Raw genomic sequence first — 18,354 nt, forward strand, 5'->3', positions numbered from 1 at the left:
TTTATTGTTAGCTAAAATATACATAGAGATAACCGGAGTATCAGAGCGAGCTGAACGTCACTGTTCCATTTGCAGACCTGTCGAAGTAAAGTTTGCGTGTATTGAGAAACGCCCAAGGATTGACTATAAACACCTGTGAACATAATCAAGGCAATTAAACAAAGACAACAGCTGTGTCCCAAATGACACAAGAGTATGGAAGTACATGGCAGGAACACATGAGGGCAAGGGAATCACATGACAAGACAGGAAACATGACTGTAACATGAAACATCAACCCAAAACAAAACTATATATTACACATTTCTGTTTAGCATATGGTTAATGACAAAAAAGAACAGAAAAATAGGATAATTTTATTTATATTTGATGACGTCGCCAGCATTGACGTCAGGGATGCGATGGAGTAAAAAGATGCTCTGGCCGAGTGGAGAGAGAGAGCGAGCACACATTCAGTCAGAGACTCACATCAGCAGCATCACAAGATGGGCAACGTTCAAGTGAGTAAAACAGTGAAGTTTCTTTTTTGCACTTTTCTCTGTTTCTTTTACTACAGATAACGATATTAAGTGTTATTAGGTTGCTGCGTATGCAACATATTGCGTAGACTAAATAAATGTGTTTATGCGCAAATGAGTTTATCGCGTGACACTTCGATGTTTTGTATTGATGCTTTAACAGTTTTTCCACGTTTTATTATTAACATTACTAAACTTAATATGTTTTTAAAGAGTTTCCCATATATTAATTTTATATTTACTATTAGCCGATATGTTGTATTTTACTGTGGTTTGAGCAGTAGTTTATACTCTTGTAATAAGAAGAAGAATGTTTCTCAAAGAATAACTGTTTTGTTTTCGATGAGTGCACATTGTTGTTATGGCAGTGGGCGAGGCAGAGGAAGGCTTACTCTGTTCCTGTCCTTTCCCAGAGATCCCATGACTCAGCTGTGTGTGTTAGACACAGAACCCCTCCCCACACAGACTACTGCATTGTGATCTAATCCACAAACCCTTGAAAAACATCCTGATTGGGTCTCTTACCATATCTTTGTACATTTTAAAAGGCTGTTTAACCCATTTCAAAATCTGTAAATTTTATTTAAAACTGCAATATAGTCTGATTGCACAACACATGATTTTTCTTACACAACCTTCATTTCAGCCCACAATAACTCCTTTTGAAGACTTTGATGTGATGGCAGACATCAAGGCAATCCGTAAGGCCTGCAAAGGAATGGGTAGGTTAAATAAAAATAATCACTGTTGGAAAATACTGACATAAATGGGTGCTTTTTTTTTTTTACTTACAATATGATGAAATAAGATGTAGCACTTTTAAAGTCTGCATGAAACAGAATTTGCTACCAACTTCAGCGTTGGGACCTATGGTTGGAATGTATTGAAACCGAGTACTGAACAAGAAAAAATAGAGGGCGGGGCTTGATTTTAATGTCCTCCTCGCTGACATATTTTTATGTAATATTGCAGTGATTATTATAAATGATTTCCACATGCACATTATTATTTAAAATAAATATATTGTGCCTTCATAATCTTTAATAAAATTAACTTCCCCTCCCTCTTCTGATGATGTTTACTGGCATGAGGGCGGGACAACCTGTCTCTCACATGAGATCACAGCAATAGCAAATCACAACCATCCAATCAATTCCCCATGGACAAAATTAAGTCACGCTAGTAGTATTTTTATTCGGATTTTTACATTTTAAAAAAAGCTAAAGAAAACAAGATACATTTAGAAAATATATAACAACCATATAAATTATTATTAATAATTATTAATATCATCAATAATATATTACTAATAATAATATGATAATAAATATAATAATAAAATGGGGTAGAAAAGAAGAAGAAAAAGTAAAAAAAGAAATTATAATTAACTAAGACCATTTAAATGTTAAATGTAACATTTAAGTACATGCAGTTTCAGTTATGGAGCACAAACAAACAAGCACTCGAGCCCACCCTCCATTTTTCTTGTCCAAGAAAAAGTTTCACTCGGATATACGTCACAATAGGGAAGTAAAGACAATCACAACTATTGTTTCATGCTGACTTTAAGCATTTTAACTAAGGGTACGCTCGACAATGATGTACTAAAAACGTTGCGTTTTTTAAAAGTTTCACGCACAGACATTGTTAAAACGATCCCCGTTCACACCGATCCACGAAAACGATATTATTCATGCCAGGCCAGTAGATGGCGAGGTCACTTTGAAAAGAAACACTACGCACCTATAGACACTGAACACGTAACACCCGTACACATGAATTCACCGTTTTCACAAATTCGTTTTTGTTGTTTAACCTGTTTTTAAACGTTTGCATTTTCAGGCCCCAAAAATGCCGTTGTCGTGTAAATGACTGACCAAAACGCATAAAAAGTTTCCATATTTTGTTGAAAATGATGTGAGTTCTTAGGGGGTGTTTATACAACACCATGACATCGCCAACTACTGGCCTGGCATGCATAATACAGCAGTTTTAGTCGTTTTCACGGATCCGTGTGAACGGGGATCGTTTTGACAACATTGTATGCAATTATTTATTTTTTAAACACAAAGGAAAAACCTTTCCATTTTTAGTACATCCTTGTCGTGTAAACATACCCTAAATCTGATAGAGGAATAACTGGCATTATGAGGTATTAGCTCATCTCCTATTGTTCACAGGGACGGATGAAGAGACCATCATCTCCATTCTAGCAAACCGCTCTGCATTCCAGCGAATGGAGATTAAACAAGCCTACTTTGAAAAATATGACGATGTGAGTCAGATCTTTGAAATGTTTATTGACAAATGCAAGTACATCCTTTATATAATTGTGTTTTTGTGGAAAGTACAATATTTACGCTGATCTAATATGGCGTAAATATAGTTTGTCTAAATTTTAAAGGTAGGGTAGGCAATTTTTTGGAGAGGCTAGCAATAGCGAGCTAGCTTTGAAAGCATAAGATCCCACCCTCCCTTCAGAGCGTCTCCAACACCACGCCTCCTTCAAAACACATGAACACGCTCAGCAGGGAGCAAACAAAAGCATCAGAGACTATGTTAAACTACCTCATGTCTCAAAGCACATAACATTACAGTAATAATGAACATAAACATCTTAAAGAGCGCTGACCTGTACCACCTGACTGCTGTAGATTCATTTATGCAATGATTGCACAAACATTTTATGGTCCTACGCCTTCCACAGACGATCTACATATAAATACATTTAGACCACTGATTGCTATCAGGATGTGAAGAGACTTTCAACCAGCATAGCAAAAAATGTGTCTGAAACAAATCGCCTACCCTACCTTTAAAGTGGCTTATAAGAACAAACGCACTAATCTCATATATGACATAAGCCATAGACCAGTGGTTTCTAATTTTCCTCTCCCAGCATCACATTGCATTGATTTAGACTGCATTAGGTAACTGGAGTAGTTTCTACCATTATGTTTTCACACTTTTAATAATCGTGCAGAGCTCATGGAAAGCTATCCCTTCTCTAAATCGACTAAAATGTTCATAGCCAGCATTGTAACAAATTTATCTCGCATACAATCCCTTGAAATGTAATGTAATGAGAACTAAGTTTTTTAGTTAAAAGTATTTTTAATTAATAACTTTTACTTCATATCATAATTCATTGATAGGCTGAACCAACATACATCTATTTGAGTCTGTTTCTGGTTTGTTCTTTCGGTCTGTGGCCACATTGGAAAGGAGTTGAAGGAAGTGTTGAAGAATGAACTCACAGGAAACTTTGAGAACGCAATCGTAGCCATGCTGGACCCGCCCAACATCTTAATGGCTAAAGAATTGAGGAGAGCCATGAAGGGTGCTGGGACAGATGAGGACGTGCTGGTGGAGATCCTCTGCACCAGCACCAATCAGGTTATAATTCACATCTGTGGTTATAATTTACATTATTAGATTGGGAGAATAGTCACACAAATTTCAAGCATCAAACACAGCTGAAAAGAAATCATTACTTGATTGTAAGCATTACTTACACAATAAACATTTTTTCTTTAACAGGATATTTTGAATTGCAAAGAGGCATATGTGCAAGGTAAGCTTTAATCAGATACAAATGATTTTGTGATGTAATAAAATATGAAGAGACATGATTTTGTTGACTCATTATTGATACTATGATGCTCATTGCTGTGATGCTAATATTATTAGTAATAATACAATAATGCATTATTATAGTCATGTAACAGATCTTTTGATCTCCAGTGCATGAGAGAGATCTGGAGGCTGATATTGAAGGTGACACTAGTGGAGAAGTGAAGAATCTTCTGGTTTCTCTCCTAGAGGTAAAATATGAACATACTAATGAGTTCATGTCCAGTAAGTTTGATACTTATAGTATTTAGCAATGATTTGTACTGATAGGAAGAATGTAGAAGTGCACAAATGTGGATACTTATACATTCAAACACTTTTTTTTCACATGTTCAGAGGGGTCTGAGGCCACACATTTTCCTAATTTAATAAAACATTTTCCATAATAAATTACTTTATGAGAATAACAAGACTATGGTTGTTTCCGAAAGCTTATACAGCTGACTTGTTGCCTCGCTGCCCTATCAGGAAGTGAATTAGCAGGCAGCGTTTGCATACGAAGGCACTGATAATTAAGTGAAAATGGTGATAATTAAGCAAAAATTTAATAACTAATCAAAAGTGGAAAACGGTGGTTAAAAACGTACATTTACACACAAACTAACCACCAACCACAACTTTCAGATATTTTATATTTAGCTTAACTGTCATCGCATGGAACGCACAAGATTGTGGGATATCAAAGGCAGCGAAGGATACATCTATGCTGCCTTCAAAAACCAGATGAAACATCAGATGAAGGCATCTCAGGAGACAGGAAGTGAAGCTAACATTGGATATAGAAGTGCCTTGATGCCTACCTTTGAATGCAGCCTCAAAAGGAAGCATTTTTAAGCTTTCAGACGCAGCCTGTGGTAGTCATGAAAACTTGCATTCCATCGCCACTGAATGAAACGATCAAGGCTTTTGTTCACTGGAAGTGGAACATGAATGGTGCCAAAGTCCCTTTAAGAATTAAGTGTTATTCTATACAGTCTTTGATGGTGCAGAATTCCATTCCTAAAGTTTGTATTTGCATGCTACTGGATCTGCAGTTTATAGTGCAGTATCAATGTATCAATTGAATCTACCAAGGTTTGTTGGTGTTATTTGCTATGAACAACTGACTTTCACCTGCAGGCCAGCAGGGATGAGTCTTATGAAGTGGATGAAAGTTTGGCAGAACAGGATGCAATATCATTGTTTGAGGTGAGGATAACTCTGATGTTTAAATCTCTGGATTTAAGTAGTTTATAACTTTTTTTATTTATTTTTTTATAAGTTGTCAAGTCCATGAAAATGTCTAATAGGCACTCTAAAAATCCGAAAAAAAGGTACAAAAGCTGTCACTGGGGCGGTACCCCTTTGCACTCCTTAAGGGTGCATATAAGTACCTTAAAGGTACATTTCAGTACTTAAAGTGTACTCGCTAGTACCTAAATAGTACATATTAGTAGTTTCTGAAAGGGCACCATCCCAGTTACAGCTGTTAGGGGGTAACAGTTTAGGACCAGATGTTTGAAAGAAGACCCGGAGTCAGAATTATAAAAAATTTAAGAAAAGTTTTATTGAAGATAGTTTGCAGTTTCATCAGCAGAAGTCAGCTTCAAGACTCACACAGGAGTTTGTAGGACGCCCCGCTTACAGTTACAAACATCACAGCAGTTATACCCTTCACCAAGGTCTAAGCTACGTCCTTGCTTCAGGTTGCAGTTTCTGATTGGCTAAAAAAATAGATAAACATAGTAATTTTCCACACATATACAGATAGACTGAAGCATATCTCCATTGATTAGGCAGCTGACACTCGGACCCTGAAGTTTGGCACGTCGTGACCTTCCAGTTCTCAGATTTGGGATGCTGGGCGCCAGCATGTCCAGAACAACAACTCACTCAATCTGCAATAATGCCAGTAGTTCCTTAACCTGTAACCAAGAAAACTAACACACACACAGACACACAGCTTCCTCAAGGTTGGATTTGGCCAGGCTCTAACTATAAACAGGAGAGTCGTATCAAGATAACAAGTTCTTTCTCTCAAGGAGAGCTACACTTTAGTCTAACTGGAAAGTAAGGCTTTAACAAAGAAATGGTCCCTTTGGCTTCAATGATCCCTATATGTTTTAACACATTGAAGACCTTTCTCAAACACAAAACAAGTCCCTATTACATTTCTGGAAGCTGGGCTAAATAAGCAAGCACTGTTACTGCATTCAGATATCAAATACAGACATTAAAGAATACATGAAAAGAACATTTCAGTAATAACACTGGTAACTTCTATAACAAAGTAAAATATCCCGAGAAGTCATTCAACTCATTTGAGATTTAGAAGGAAAGATATTGATTAATAATCATTCATATAATAAACATTGAAGCAGCAGTGTATTCCAGTCCTCCCCCTTCACAGCTCTTGTGCCTTTTTTTTCATATTCATAGCATATTTTGTGTTTTGGTATTGGGCTGATTTTGGACTATATTTGATTAATTGTTTGATTATCTTTGTCAAACAGACCTGGCAACCCCAGTTATTTTGTTCAATGAATGAATGAGTGAATGAATAGAATGACTATGTGGTTGGTTTTCAACAGGCAGGTGAAGGACGTTTTGGAACAGATGAGTCCACTTTCAGCTACATCCTCACTCACAGGAACTACCTACAGCTTCAGGCCACCTTCAAGATATATGAAACTGTACGGTCAAACACCAGCTATGCCCAGCGCTGCTTTACAACAACTGTTTCAACATTCTTTCTGAGTTTCTGGTTTCTCTTTTGTTTTCTTTCCATAGCTCTCTGGAACAGATATCCTGGATGCTATAGACAGTGAGGCTACAGGAACATTAAAGGACTGCTACATTACTCTGGGTAACTATAACCATCCAAACTCTGAAAAGCCTTTAGGAAATGTGTTCCTTCTTTTGAATCAAAGAGTCATGTTGCTGTTCAAAGTAGTGGCCGTAAGCTACTTTGAAAGGATAAAGCTATTTGATAGCCTTTTCTGCTTGCAACACATATCATACTGTGATTTGTTTTTGTTTGAACAGTGCGATGTGCTAAAAATCCTCAGCTATATTTCGCCCGTCGTCTGAACGCTGCGATGAAAGGAGCTGGGACCGACGAGGACACGCTCATACGTATTATTGTGGGACGCTCTGAGGTAGAGATAATTCTGGACTTGATACAATGAATACAAAGCTTTTCATGGAAATAATAATAATAATATTTTCCTTTCCACGTTCACATTCACCTCTAGGTGGATTTGGAGACCATCAAGGACATGTACTTGGAGAAATATGATGTTACCCTAAAGGATGCCCTGAGCTCAGAGTGTGGTGGTGACTTCAAGCGTCTCCTAATAGAAATACTTCACTGAGTCACCGTCAGGTGGAGCCAATAACTAATAATAAAAAAAGAAAGAATGATCATACAACACTGCCTGAAAATACATGCACAATCACTTAGGATCACCTCTTTGTGTCAAGTGAGCACACATATGCTCGATTTTGTCACTGGTGCAAAAGTTGAAATAACATAATTATTGCCATAACACTTTCCTAAAACTAAAGAGCTGCTCAGTTTGACTGTTTTAGAGTTTTTATTGCAGTAAATTTGACTTCTGCATTAACTCATTACACACGTGCCTTGAGAAAAAAGTCATGAGTAACAGCTCAGTATTTCATCATCCATTTCTTTTACAAAACAAACTATGGAGCGCAAAGGGTGGTCCTTCATTTAAAACTCTTTTCACAAGGGATCTTTGTATCTATAATCCAAATATGTATGTCTTTAGTGTATTGTACCAGTTACATGCTAATATTAAAAGCAGCTATCTTAAGTGCTAAGATTGTCAGTACTTCAGTGTTTGACAATGCTTTTTAACACTGGGCATTTCTCTTTTTGAACTGCAGTTGTTATACGGTGCCGGTGGTGACTGATAATATTGTAAAGCAGCACTGTCAACCTATTATTGCAATGCTTCAGAATATATTTGTTTTTAAAGATAATGTAAAAAGGACTGTGTGTAGAAGAAATTGATTAATAATATTAGAGACCACTAGTAGCCAAATAAATACCCCTGGCTCTAGTAGTAGTTTAGTTTTGACTGTAGTCAACTTTCCAATTCCAGATATCTATTCTGCAATTTTGACTCGTTGTAATTGGAATTAAGATATCTACAACGTGATTATGACTAGTCATTTTTTCATTGAAGATATCTACAATGTTATTTTGACTAGTCATATTCTTCCCTTGGTATGGCAAGCCGTTTTGGAATATAAAACTACGCTTTGACTATTCATAAATATATTTTGGATAGTTGCAATTGTGTTTTGATGAGTTATATTTCTAATTTGACTAGTCAGATTGATAATTAGAGATATCTGCAATTATAATTGCACTAGTAATAAATCTGATTCGAGGTATCTCTAAATACTTTATAGTCAAAACTCCATTTAAGATATCTGTAATAATGTCATAGATATCTTCAATTGACATGTCACACATACGCAAAGGTAATTAAAGATTTCTCTAATTCAGTTTGACTAGTCACAATTATATTTTAAGATATCCGAATTGTAGCTGCTCCTAGTCAAATCTGCTGTTGTGTGATCAGAGACTAAATTTACTCCTCCCTCTCACTAGAGTCAGCCCCTCCCTGCCTAATGCTTAGTGCTAACAACAGTAGTCTGCTTTTGTTGTCACGGAAAGAAGAGCTACTGGATGAATTACTTCAGGGATTATTAAATAATATCTGGATGCATTCATATGGTAAAAGGTCTCCAGCATGCATGAATGTAGCGCTGTGATTTTAACTGAATCATGTTGCAAAATGGACCAACTAAAGTGCAATGTTCAATAAAGACAGAGAACCATAAACTGCTAGTCTGAATTTATTTATTAGCCAAAAGACATGAGTGAAGAACAATGGAATTATACACCAGAAACGTGGAAAAAAAAAACTTACAAATAAACGTGTGACGGACAAGAAAGTTTCAGAATCAAGGCAGACCCAAGGTGAAGGCTGATTTGAAAAAGATTACAAGTTAATAAAAGTTTAACTGGCAGTAATGACATTGATTAGTACATTACGTTATATATGGATTGTGCTTTCTGTGTTGCTGCAGATTTACTTGTGTCACAACTCGTGTTGAGTTTTTATTTTCATACTTTTGAATTATGTCTGTATAAAGCAGTTTAAAATGACCCAAAGATGCAGGACCTTTGTTATACAATTCTTAGACAAAATGGCAGATGACAACAGTTTCCAAGGTAGGATTGGTTAATAAAATGTTTAAGGTTAGCAAATGTGTATTTGCATGCATGTTTCAGATATCTATAAAGGAATTTTAGAATTTTAATTCCAGATATCTACATTGGAATTATTCCTAGTCACAAAGCTGAATGCAGATATCTTCAAAGAAAGTTCTTCCTAGTCAAAAATCAGACTGAGATATCCATAATTAAATTGCAGATATCTTTAAATTAGATTTGACTAAGAATAATTCCAATTCAAGAAATGTCTTTAAGTTTTGCCTAGTCAAAAATCCAATTCAAGATATTTACAATTGTAATTTGATTAGTACTAAATTACTTTCATATATCTACAAATGTATTTTGGATACACTTGTAGATGGAAAAAGTCCCGATGGCCAGCACATGCCTGCGCTGGACGATGGAGAGGTCCGCACAAATCAAAACGAGCAAAAGTCACTGCAAAAGCAAGGAAAAACGCAGAGCTGCTTGTCATGGGTTATGAGCGTGTCCATCCGACACGTCCTTCTGAGTGCCGTCAAGTAGGTACCAAAATAACATATATTTCCCATAGTTGAGGTGGAAGTTAATAAGGATTTAGCTGTGATAAATGTTTTACACACAAAAAGAACTTTACAGGTTATATAAAACATACATGATACTTAAGATATATGTGAGGTAAATACTGGTGATCAATTCAGCTTATTGGAAGCAATTTTGAGACTGTTGTTTGTTAGAAACTACGAGTGGGTTATTTCAGTCTTTTTTATCTGTCCTCATCTGTCCCTTTTTTATTTCAGAATTTACAGAAAAGAGGTGTCCCTGGTTTAAGGTCTGTGGTGATTCCGGTCCATGGGAACGCCTTAACACCCATCGTTTCCTGATAAGGCTGTGGATGTATGCATTGGGGTCACCACAGGGTTTCTTGGCCATTTAGTTTTAAGTTTGGGGAACAAAGAGAAGTCTTTTCCTGCTGTCCTGGCATCGCTGGTGTGAGATTAGACAAGCACAAAAAGAGGGAGGGGGGTGACATCTCCTTTAGCCATCTTTGCCACATGAATGTGTTTTATGACTTAGGCTACTAATGGTTCGATGGGGAATCGTTCCGAACTGTGGAATGCGGTGTTGTGTTCATTAAATGGCCTGTTCACGGATAATCCTACACCTAGTACAAAATCAATTAGAGATATCTTTAATTACAATTTCTACTAGTCAAAACTCATTTGAAGATATCCAGAAATATTTTCCAGTGGAAGGCAATGGAAGAATATGACTGTAACACAGTTCGTTGTTATGGGAAGAAGGAGGCGGGAACCGGCGAACATTCAAATACATTTTAATGATAAAAATAAAACAAATACCAAACGAAAGTAAAAGACAGCAGCCCCTCACGGACGACTGCTGTCACAATAAAATAAAACAAAACACAACACAAGTTCAGGCCTGTCCTCTTTTGCTCTTCACTGTCGTCGCTCCTCCTTTATGCTTCCGCTCCTCCGTGAGAGATACGAGACGGTGCGTCGCGCAGGTGTCGCTCATCAGTAACCACGCCACCGGCCTCGTGCGGCTCTCTCACGGCCCTCGGCCTGGTCCTGCTCGCCACAATGACTAGTCAAAACAGCATTGTAGATATCTCGAATGTATATTATGACTAGTCAAAATAACATGGTCTTAATTCAAATTACAACGAGTCAAAATTAGAATTAAAATAGGCCTATCTGGAATTGGAATTATGACTAGTCAAAACTAAATTATGATTAGTACAGCCAGGTGTATTTAATGCTAAAATAGCTTGCCATAACCAATGAGCATAAGCTGTGTCGTCTGCAAGTCTCCCGTCGTGCTTTTTGATCAGCGCAGTCAGTGGAGGGCAATTCGCCTTTGGCTAAGCCCCGCCCTAGAATGTAGATTGACCAATCACAGCGCAGCCAAGAACGAGCTCCGACAGAGGTCCGACACTTTTTCACAGCGCTCCATTGACTTTAACGCAGGCGTCTCATATTTTTGGTTTCGGCAGGCTATTACAGTCATAGTTGTATCAAAAATATGGTTAAACGTTGTGCCTGGGGCATCTGTAACACTGATACGCGTTTTCCAGAGAGGTTGGAGGGGGGTGTCCGTTTTTTCCCCTTCCCAAAACCGAAGTCAAATCCTGACAAGTGCCGTCTTTGGATTAAACTGTGTGGACGTCCTCACAGTCAGCTAAACCCCTCAAGGATCAACAAGCACACTTTTGTGTGCTCTAAGGTAAATTTTGCTTTTAACCTTACTGTGAAGTATAGTTAGACAGTTTTATGCTGTTTTTAGGTTATGATTTTGGTTCTCTACCCTAATTAATGAAGAATCAAGGTGCTAGCAAGCAAGCTTAGCTATAGTTTAGTTATCACGTAAATCAGGATTGTGTGTTTTGAATAGCGGCTGGATGTTATCTAACTTTGTTATTCAAGATACAAACACCTAACGTTAATGTTACAGACGCTGTTGTGGTAGTTTTGAAGGTGACTAACGTTAGCGCCACCGTGTTGGCACAGTCCAACAATATTTTATACTACTATTTCATAGGGGTGTAACGATACCCTCATGTCACGATTCGATACATATCACAATACTGAACTCACGATACGATATTATTGCGATACTCCAAGGCATATGGTAAAAGGTTAACAAAAAATGTATTGTTTATTAAATTTAATTAATAAGTTTATTAAACTGATAAATTTGATATTACATTGTGTGTATAAATAAAATATTCTTGGACTTGGAGCTGAAACCCAAAGCACAGGACAATAGAGACACCAGAATAAACAGGCTATTCACGATTCTGAAGCTTTTTCTCTGTCACTGACTAGATACATTAAAAATGGTGTAGGCCACTTTTTTACACAGATATTCCCCTATTGCATTATTACACATTATATTCAACATTATCTATAATATTTGAATGTAGTACTGACACTAAAACTCTGAAAACCTTAACTTTTTCCTCACATAGTAATTTTTATTTTGAGTGAACTATTCAGGATACATATTGTTGCATTTTTGTATTGCCCTATATTGTGACACGATATATTGTTACACCCCTACTATTTCAGCATTTTGTCAATGGGGAACCAAATCCCGAATTCCCAAATCCAGTCCCTGCTATTCATGTTGAAGGAAGTGCAGTCAAAGGTCGAAGACTGCCGACTAAAAGGTAAGAGTTATAATATAATAATTAAATTGCAGAAAGAATATTACAGCCACAACACAGTATCAGAATAATTTCAAACACTTTAATCGATTTCACATATGTATTTACAGAGGCATTTCCACAGTATCAGGCTCATCAGTGCAGGATACCACATCAGAGGAGTTGTCCATGGTCATTGAAACAGGTAGGCTACAGTTCATGTGACTGTTGTGGACTCTCACTGCACATTGTAGGGAGAAAGTATTCAAAAAAGTACCAGTCAAGTTTATCTTTTATTTTCCTCCACATCTCAGGATCAAACCAAATTCGCTCCAGGTGATAGTCACTTTCACATAACACAAAAAGGTCACACCATGGCATCCCAGTTATCCCCAATTGTCCCATGATTTGGAAGTAATATTCGTGTGTACGATTGAGCCTGTAGGTGTCATCACTAACCTGTTTAAGGTACTGGCAATCGGTGTAACTGATTTTCATTGGACATTTAATTTCTAGAAGTCCATAGGTCTCATTCTCACCACTCTTAACCCTTCTGTCAGGGGATGTACCCAAATAGGGGGTGTTAGGGTTGATGACAAACCCACACACTTGAACTTCATTACCAGTGATGGCAGCATACTGTGCTGCAGCGGCTGGCTCAAGCTCCAGGCCCCTCTTCATGGCTTTTGTCATAATGTTCTTCTTCTTCCTCTGCATGATGGTGGCAAGTTGTTCAAAGTCGGCTCTTCTAGAAAATATTCTCTTGAAGGAGGATGAGGTTAGGCGAATAGAGCGGACATGATGCCAGATATTGTTGCTACTCTGCTGTCTGGTTTTTTTCTCAAGTGCCTCTGCCTCAGGTTTTGAGACTACCATGGTACTGAACCTTTCCATCTGCACTTCATTAAGGACAGTACAGAAAGAGCCTGGCTGTGGTGGCAAAGGGAATGCTGGGAAGTCAGTGGAGTTTGATTGGGAGGATGCTTGTGAAGTGTTGTCCAATAGTGGGAGCTGTATGCAATGAAGGGGGGAGGGGAGAGAGAGAAATACATTTATTATTTACATTGTTTCCTGTTTTTATTTATTTATTTATTTATTTATTTTTAACTAGGCCTCATTTAAATAATTTCATTGTTATGTTTTTTACACAGAAAACCAGATTCACACAGCAGACCAGATTCACACAGAGGATCCACACCAGGATCACACAGAGGACCAAGAGGAAGAGGAAGTAAATCGATTAAAGAGGCAACTTGCCGATAAAGAAAAAGAAAATGCCTTGCTGAGGGAAGAGATTAAAACTTATCAAGCATCTCACCCACTCACCCACACCACACCCACTCAAGCTCATTACCAACTCACACCAGAGACTATATCTAACTGCAGTGTGCCTGAGTACTTTAAGTACTGCACAGGTTTTAGTTATGATGAGTTCAACAAGCTGTGTGCATTTTTCAGGATACCCAGCACTGCAACAGATACACAAACACTTAGCCCTGTGACATACCACAGAGTAGATCAGCAGATCAACCTCATGCCTTTACGACAACAGTTTCTACTCGTGCTTATGAAGCTGAGGCAAAACTTTGATCTGAAAGAGCTGGCCTTCAAATTTCAAGTTCCAGAACGAACTGTTAGTACTTTATTCAATTCATGGATTGATTTCATGTATGGTAGACTAGGCAACATGTCTATTTGGCCACACAGGGACAGCATAACAGAAAACATGCCTGACAACTACAGAGCAGAGTTCCCAACAACCTTTGCAATTCTTGATGGTACAGAGATTAAGATAGAAAAACCAACATCACTGTTACTTCAAAGTCAGACTTACTCAAACTACAAATCTGCCAACACACTTAAATGCCTTATTGCCTGTGATCCTCGTGGCGCCATTATCTTTGTATCCACACTTTACACAGGATCAATCTCAGACCAAGAGATATTTAGACAATGTGGAATCAAAGATTTACTGAAAGGTCTGCTTCAGTGTGGCTACCTTAAGGCAGGTGATGGGCTCATGGTGGATAAGGGTTTTCTTATTGAGAAGGATGTAAAGGAGCTTGGGCTTAATTTGAACATTCCCCCCTTTGCCAAATCAAATAGTCAGATGCCAGCTACAGACGTTGAGATGACAAAGAAAATAGCCAAACACAGAGTACATGTAGAAAGAGCCATAGCCAAAGTGAAGAAATTTAAAATGGTTTCTGGAAGGATCCCTAATGTCAGGCTTGGAAACATAAATCAGGTATGGTTTGTGGTCTGTATGCTGTCCAATTTCCAGCCGAACATTATAAAAGCATAGGATCCAGCTCAATGATCTGTCTGTACACACAGCTAAGATAAGCTCCTGAATTTGAATGTTTTTATGTTTTAACTGACATGGTTGATAAATCAGTTACTGTGTTGTTATTGTGAATGAAATCAAATTTATGTTGGCTATGTGACTGTAATAAAATGTCTCCCTGCAAATGGTAAGAAATGAGTCATTATCTTTATCAGTTTTACATTTGCTTTACCTGGTAGCTCAAGCCACTTCCAAGAGGGTACTTCTCCTGACCTATTACAACATCTATCGGGGGTTTGCTTGCTATGTAGCTCATAGGTGTCCCTGTCAGCTCTCTCAATAACAACAAATCCTGATCTGTTACCTCAGAGGTGGCCCTGTGACATGGAAAAGTCATACATTTCTAAATGTCAAGTGATCTGAAATACAAAATACATTTCTGCTTATGTCATGTGCTCTCAAACACAAAGGCTACATAAAAATAAGTTGGTTATTATGGTGGAAGGACACAATGGGATAGCCAGCCTACATGGTGTTAAAAATCAACATAGTTGTGACTCACCTGTCATTGCTGTATTGGCAGAAGATGGGTCTCCGTTTTCGTTCCGTCTTGGCCCTGGCCACAACGACTGCTGTCACAGGCTGTGGTGCTACTTTGGCACCTCTTGGCTTATGCCATTGTTGGGGTAAGCTTGTGGAGGACTGGACATGCACCGTGTTTATATTTTGTGCTTTGCAGAGATCCAGGGTGTGGATAAGCCCGATGATGTGCGCGCAAAACCCTGTGGAGCTAACCAAAACATCACCTTGTCAGCTAACATTAATGGGATACTCCACTTTAAAATTAAAATTCTGTCATCATGAATTTCTTTCTTCTGCTGAACAGAAAGGAAGATATTTAGAAGAATATCAGTAACCAGAGAGTTTCTGGTCTCATTAACTTCAATAGTAGGAAAAAATATATACTATGGAAGTCAATGAGACCAGAAACTCTCTGGTTACTGATATTCTTCTAAATATCTTCCTTTCTGTTCAGCAGAAGAAAGAAATTCATACAGTTTTGAAAGAACATGAGGGTGATTAAATGATGACAGAATTTTCATTTTAAAGTGGAGTATCCCTTTAACGTTACCTAGCAATACCGGTTGTTGATACGAGAGCACATCGCTGCTAATAAATACAACGTTATACTCGCATAGTCCGTTTGCTTTGTAATAACGATTATAGAAGTGAATAGAGACCTACCCAGCTTTGCATGAACAGTGTTGCTCCTTGATATTGTTAGTCCCAGCCTCCGTCTCGATTAGTAGGATATGCGGTGGTTCATTTTTTGACTGTGACCGGTATGCTTTTGCCTCTATTTGGATGCCTTGTTGTTCCTTGCGTTTCACCTGTACGTCTTGAATATAGCCTTCGAACGCATATTGCAGCCCCTTTTGCCTACTTCTATCGGACACTTTATTTGCTGCTTTATAAAAGTTTGATGAAATTTCAGCAGGAAGAGCTGTCACAGCATAAGCCATGTTGATACCAAAACAGAGCCCAGCTGTTTGACCATTTGTTTGTCGGACGTAGCAACAGTAACTAAGGGGGGCGGGGCTTAGCCAAAGGCGAATTGTGCCTGACTGCAGAATCCAACACGTCCGCCTCGCTGTCGTGAGAGTTTTTTTGACATGTCAGTATGACATTAGAGCAAGACGGACTATACACTCGGACACATTTCTAACCACCATGCATCTTGTGGTGATCACCGGTGATCGGTTCTTTGTAGATTTTGCTCTTCTCAAACGAGCCTAAACTAACAACCATCTTGTGAATACGGCAAATGCAGTGAGTTTGCTTCCTTCTTCTCTGAGAAAATCAATAATATATCAGAAAGGCGATCAGCATATCCTCGTGTTGTACTGAGGTCAGACAGATAAGACCACATCCGCAGAAAGTTATTATGTCTGATTTTGAAGAAATGAATGGTAAAAATTTGAAAGAAACAGTACAGCACCCTAAAATATCAACCTGCGCCCTTGACACACTCCCCACTTCCTTTTTCAAAAGTGTGTTAAACTGCTTAGAAGAAGATCTCCTATAAGTGGTAAATTCACGTCTCTCTGGGACTTTTCCAAAGTCCCTTAAAACCGCAGTTGTCAAGACCCTCCTGAAAAAGAGCAATCTGCATAGCAACATATTGAGCAATTACAGACCGATCTCAAATCTTCCTTTCATAGGCAAGATCATTGAAAAAGTTGTCTTCAATCAGCTGAACAAATTCTTAAGCTCAAATGGATACTTGGACAATTTCCAATCTGGTTTCCGACCGCACCACAGCACAGAGACAGCGCTCATAAAGATAATAAACGATATTCATTTAAATACTGATTCAGGCAAAACATAAATTCTGGTACAACTCGACCTCAGTGCTGCATTTGACACTGTCGATCATAACATACTTCTTGACAGGCTGGAAAACTGGGTCGGGCTTTCTGGGATAGTCCTAAAATGGTTCAGGTCATACTTAGAAGGGAGAGGTTATTATGTGAGTATAGGAGATCATAAGTCTGAGTGGACATCCATGACATGCAGAGTTCCTCAAGGCTCAAATCTTGCGCTACTCCTGTTCAACCTGTATATGCTCCCAATGAGCCAAATAATGAGAAAGAACCAAATTGCTTCCCAGCTTTGCAGATGACACACATACTTAGCCCTATCGCCTAATGACTACAGCCCCATTGACTCCCTGTGCCAGTGCATTGATGAAGTTAACAGTTGGATGTTTCAAAACTTTCTTCAGTTAGACAAAGAAGAAAGTCATTGTGTTTGGAAACAAAGATGAAGTTCTCAAGGTGAACAGATACCTTGATGCTAGGGGTCAAACAACTAAAAATCAAGTCTGGAATCTCGAAAAATATTGCAAGAATTAGATGCTTTGTTTCCAGACAAGACTTAGAAAAACTTGTTCATGCTTTCATCACCAGCAGGGTGGATTGTTGTAATGGACTCTTCCTGGCCTTCCCAAAAAGTCAATATAGGTGCAGCTCATACAGAACGCTGCCGCCAGGATTCTGAGCAGAACCAGAAAATATGAACATATCACACTAGTCCTCAGGTCTTTACATTGGCTCCCAGTTACACTTAGGATTGACTTCAAAGTATTATCACTGGTATATAAATCACGCAATGGCCTAGGACCTCAATACATTGCAGAAATGCTCACTGAATATAAACCTAACAGATCACTCAGATCATTAGGATCATATCAACTAGAAATACCAAGGGTTCACTCTAAGCATGGCAAGTCCGTTTTTAGCTATTATGCCAGCCGCAGCTGGAACCAGCTTCCAGAAGAGATCAGATGTGCTCCTACAGTAGTCACATTCAAATCCAGACTCAAAACACATTTGTTTAGCTGTGCATTTTCTGAATGAGCACTGTGCCGCTGTACGTCCGACTGACTACACTGTATTTTATTTTTGCATCCTCCTCCTTTTGATTCTAAACTGAACTCAAATGGCACTGAGAATTG

The 18,354-nt window shown here is 38.2% G+C and overlaps 3 protein-coding genes across 4 annotated transcripts; 2 read left to right on the forward strand and 1 right to left on the reverse strand.

Annotated features, from left to right (window-relative positions):
- The first annotated feature begins 216 nt into the window (after positions 1 to 216).
- Positions 217 to 9,003, forward strand: anxa13l (annexin A13, like). 2 transcript variants are annotated; one of them, XM_084121086.1, is made up of 11 exons: positions 217 to 500; positions 1,165 to 1,240; positions 2,699 to 2,793; positions 3,744 to 3,914; positions 4,059 to 4,092; positions 4,263 to 4,342; positions 5,271 to 5,339; positions 6,722 to 6,823; positions 6,921 to 6,996; positions 7,176 to 7,288; positions 7,385 to 9,003. In XM_084121086.1, the coding sequence occupies exons 1-11, from the start codon at positions 486 to 488 to the stop codon at positions 7,502 to 7,504; spliced, it is 951 nt and encodes a 316-aa protein (XP_083977212.1). In that variant the 5' UTR covers positions 217 to 485; the 3' UTR covers positions 7,505 to 9,003. The 2 variants fall into 2 exon arrangements, with proteins under 2 accessions (XP_083977212.1, XP_083977213.1); XM_084121087.1 differs by having other exon boundaries at positions 386 to 500; positions 3,747 to 3,914.
- Positions 9,004 to 11,284: 2,281 nt separating this feature from the next.
- LOC311087202 (uncharacterized protein) lies at positions 11,285 to 15,032 on the forward strand. Its single transcript, XM_084120468.1, has 4 exons — positions 11,285 to 11,628; positions 12,474 to 12,574; positions 12,682 to 12,755; positions 13,702 to 15,032. The coding sequence occupies exons 1-4, from the start codon at positions 11,428 to 11,430 to the stop codon at positions 14,853 to 14,855; spliced, it is 1,530 nt and encodes a 509-aa protein (XP_083976594.1). The 5' UTR covers positions 11,285 to 11,427; the 3' UTR covers positions 14,856 to 15,032.
- Positions 12,643 to 16,421, reverse strand: LOC311087203 (uncharacterized protein). The gene is made up of 4 exons (XM_084120469.1): positions 16,083 to 16,421; positions 15,400 to 15,627; positions 15,070 to 15,214; positions 12,643 to 13,561 (listed from the first exon to the last, which is right to left on the reverse strand). The coding sequence occupies exons 1-4, from the start codon at positions 16,358 to 16,360 to the stop codon at positions 12,761 to 12,763; spliced, it is 1,452 nt and encodes a 483-aa protein (XP_083976595.1). The 5' UTR covers positions 16,361 to 16,421; the 3' UTR covers positions 12,643 to 12,760.
- Positions 16,422 to 18,354: the final 1,933 nt, after the last annotated feature.

This window comes from Abramis brama (genome assembly GCF_963993115.1).
Source record: "Abramis brama genome assembly, chromosome: 7".
Taxonomy (NCBI): domain Eukaryota; kingdom Metazoa; phylum Chordata; class Actinopteri; order Cypriniformes; family Leuciscidae; genus Abramis; species Abramis brama.

Excerpts from the sequence above, each read along its gene's own strand:
- anxa13l (XM_084121086.1), top strand. Across the intron at positions 1,241-2,698 it reads TAAGGCCTGCAAAGGAATGG|GGACGGATGAAGAGACCATC; the intron begins GTAGGTTAAATA and ends TATTGTTCACAG. Across the intron at positions 6,997-7,175 it reads GGACTGCTACATTACTCTGG|TGCGATGTGCTAAAAATCCT; the intron begins GTAACTATAACC and ends TTGTTTGAACAG.
- LOC311087203 (XM_084120469.1), bottom strand. The coding sequence starts at position 16,360 with ATGGCTTATGCTGTGACAGCTCTTCCTGCTGAAATTTCATCAAACTTT. Across the intron at positions 15,628-16,082 it reads CACTGTTCATGCAAAGCTGG|CTCCACAGGGTTTTGCGCGC; the intron begins GTAGGTCTCTAT and ends TGTTTTGGTTAG. Across the intron at positions 13,562-15,069 it reads GAAGTGGCTTGAGCTACCAG|CTCCCACTATTGGACAACAC; the intron begins GTAAAGCAAATG and ends CATTGCATACAG.
- LOC311087202 (XM_084120468.1), top strand. The coding sequence starts at position 11,428 with ATGGTTAAACGTTGTGCCTGGGGCATCTGTAACACTGATACGCGTTTT. Across the intron at positions 11,629-12,473 it reads ACACTTTTGTGTGCTCTAAG|CATTTTGTCAATGGGGAACC; the intron begins GTAAATTTTGCT and ends CTACTATTTCAG. Across the intron at positions 12,756-13,701 it reads GTCCATGGTCATTGAAACAG|AAAACCAGATTCACACAGCA; the intron begins GTAGGCTACAGT and ends TTTTTTACACAG.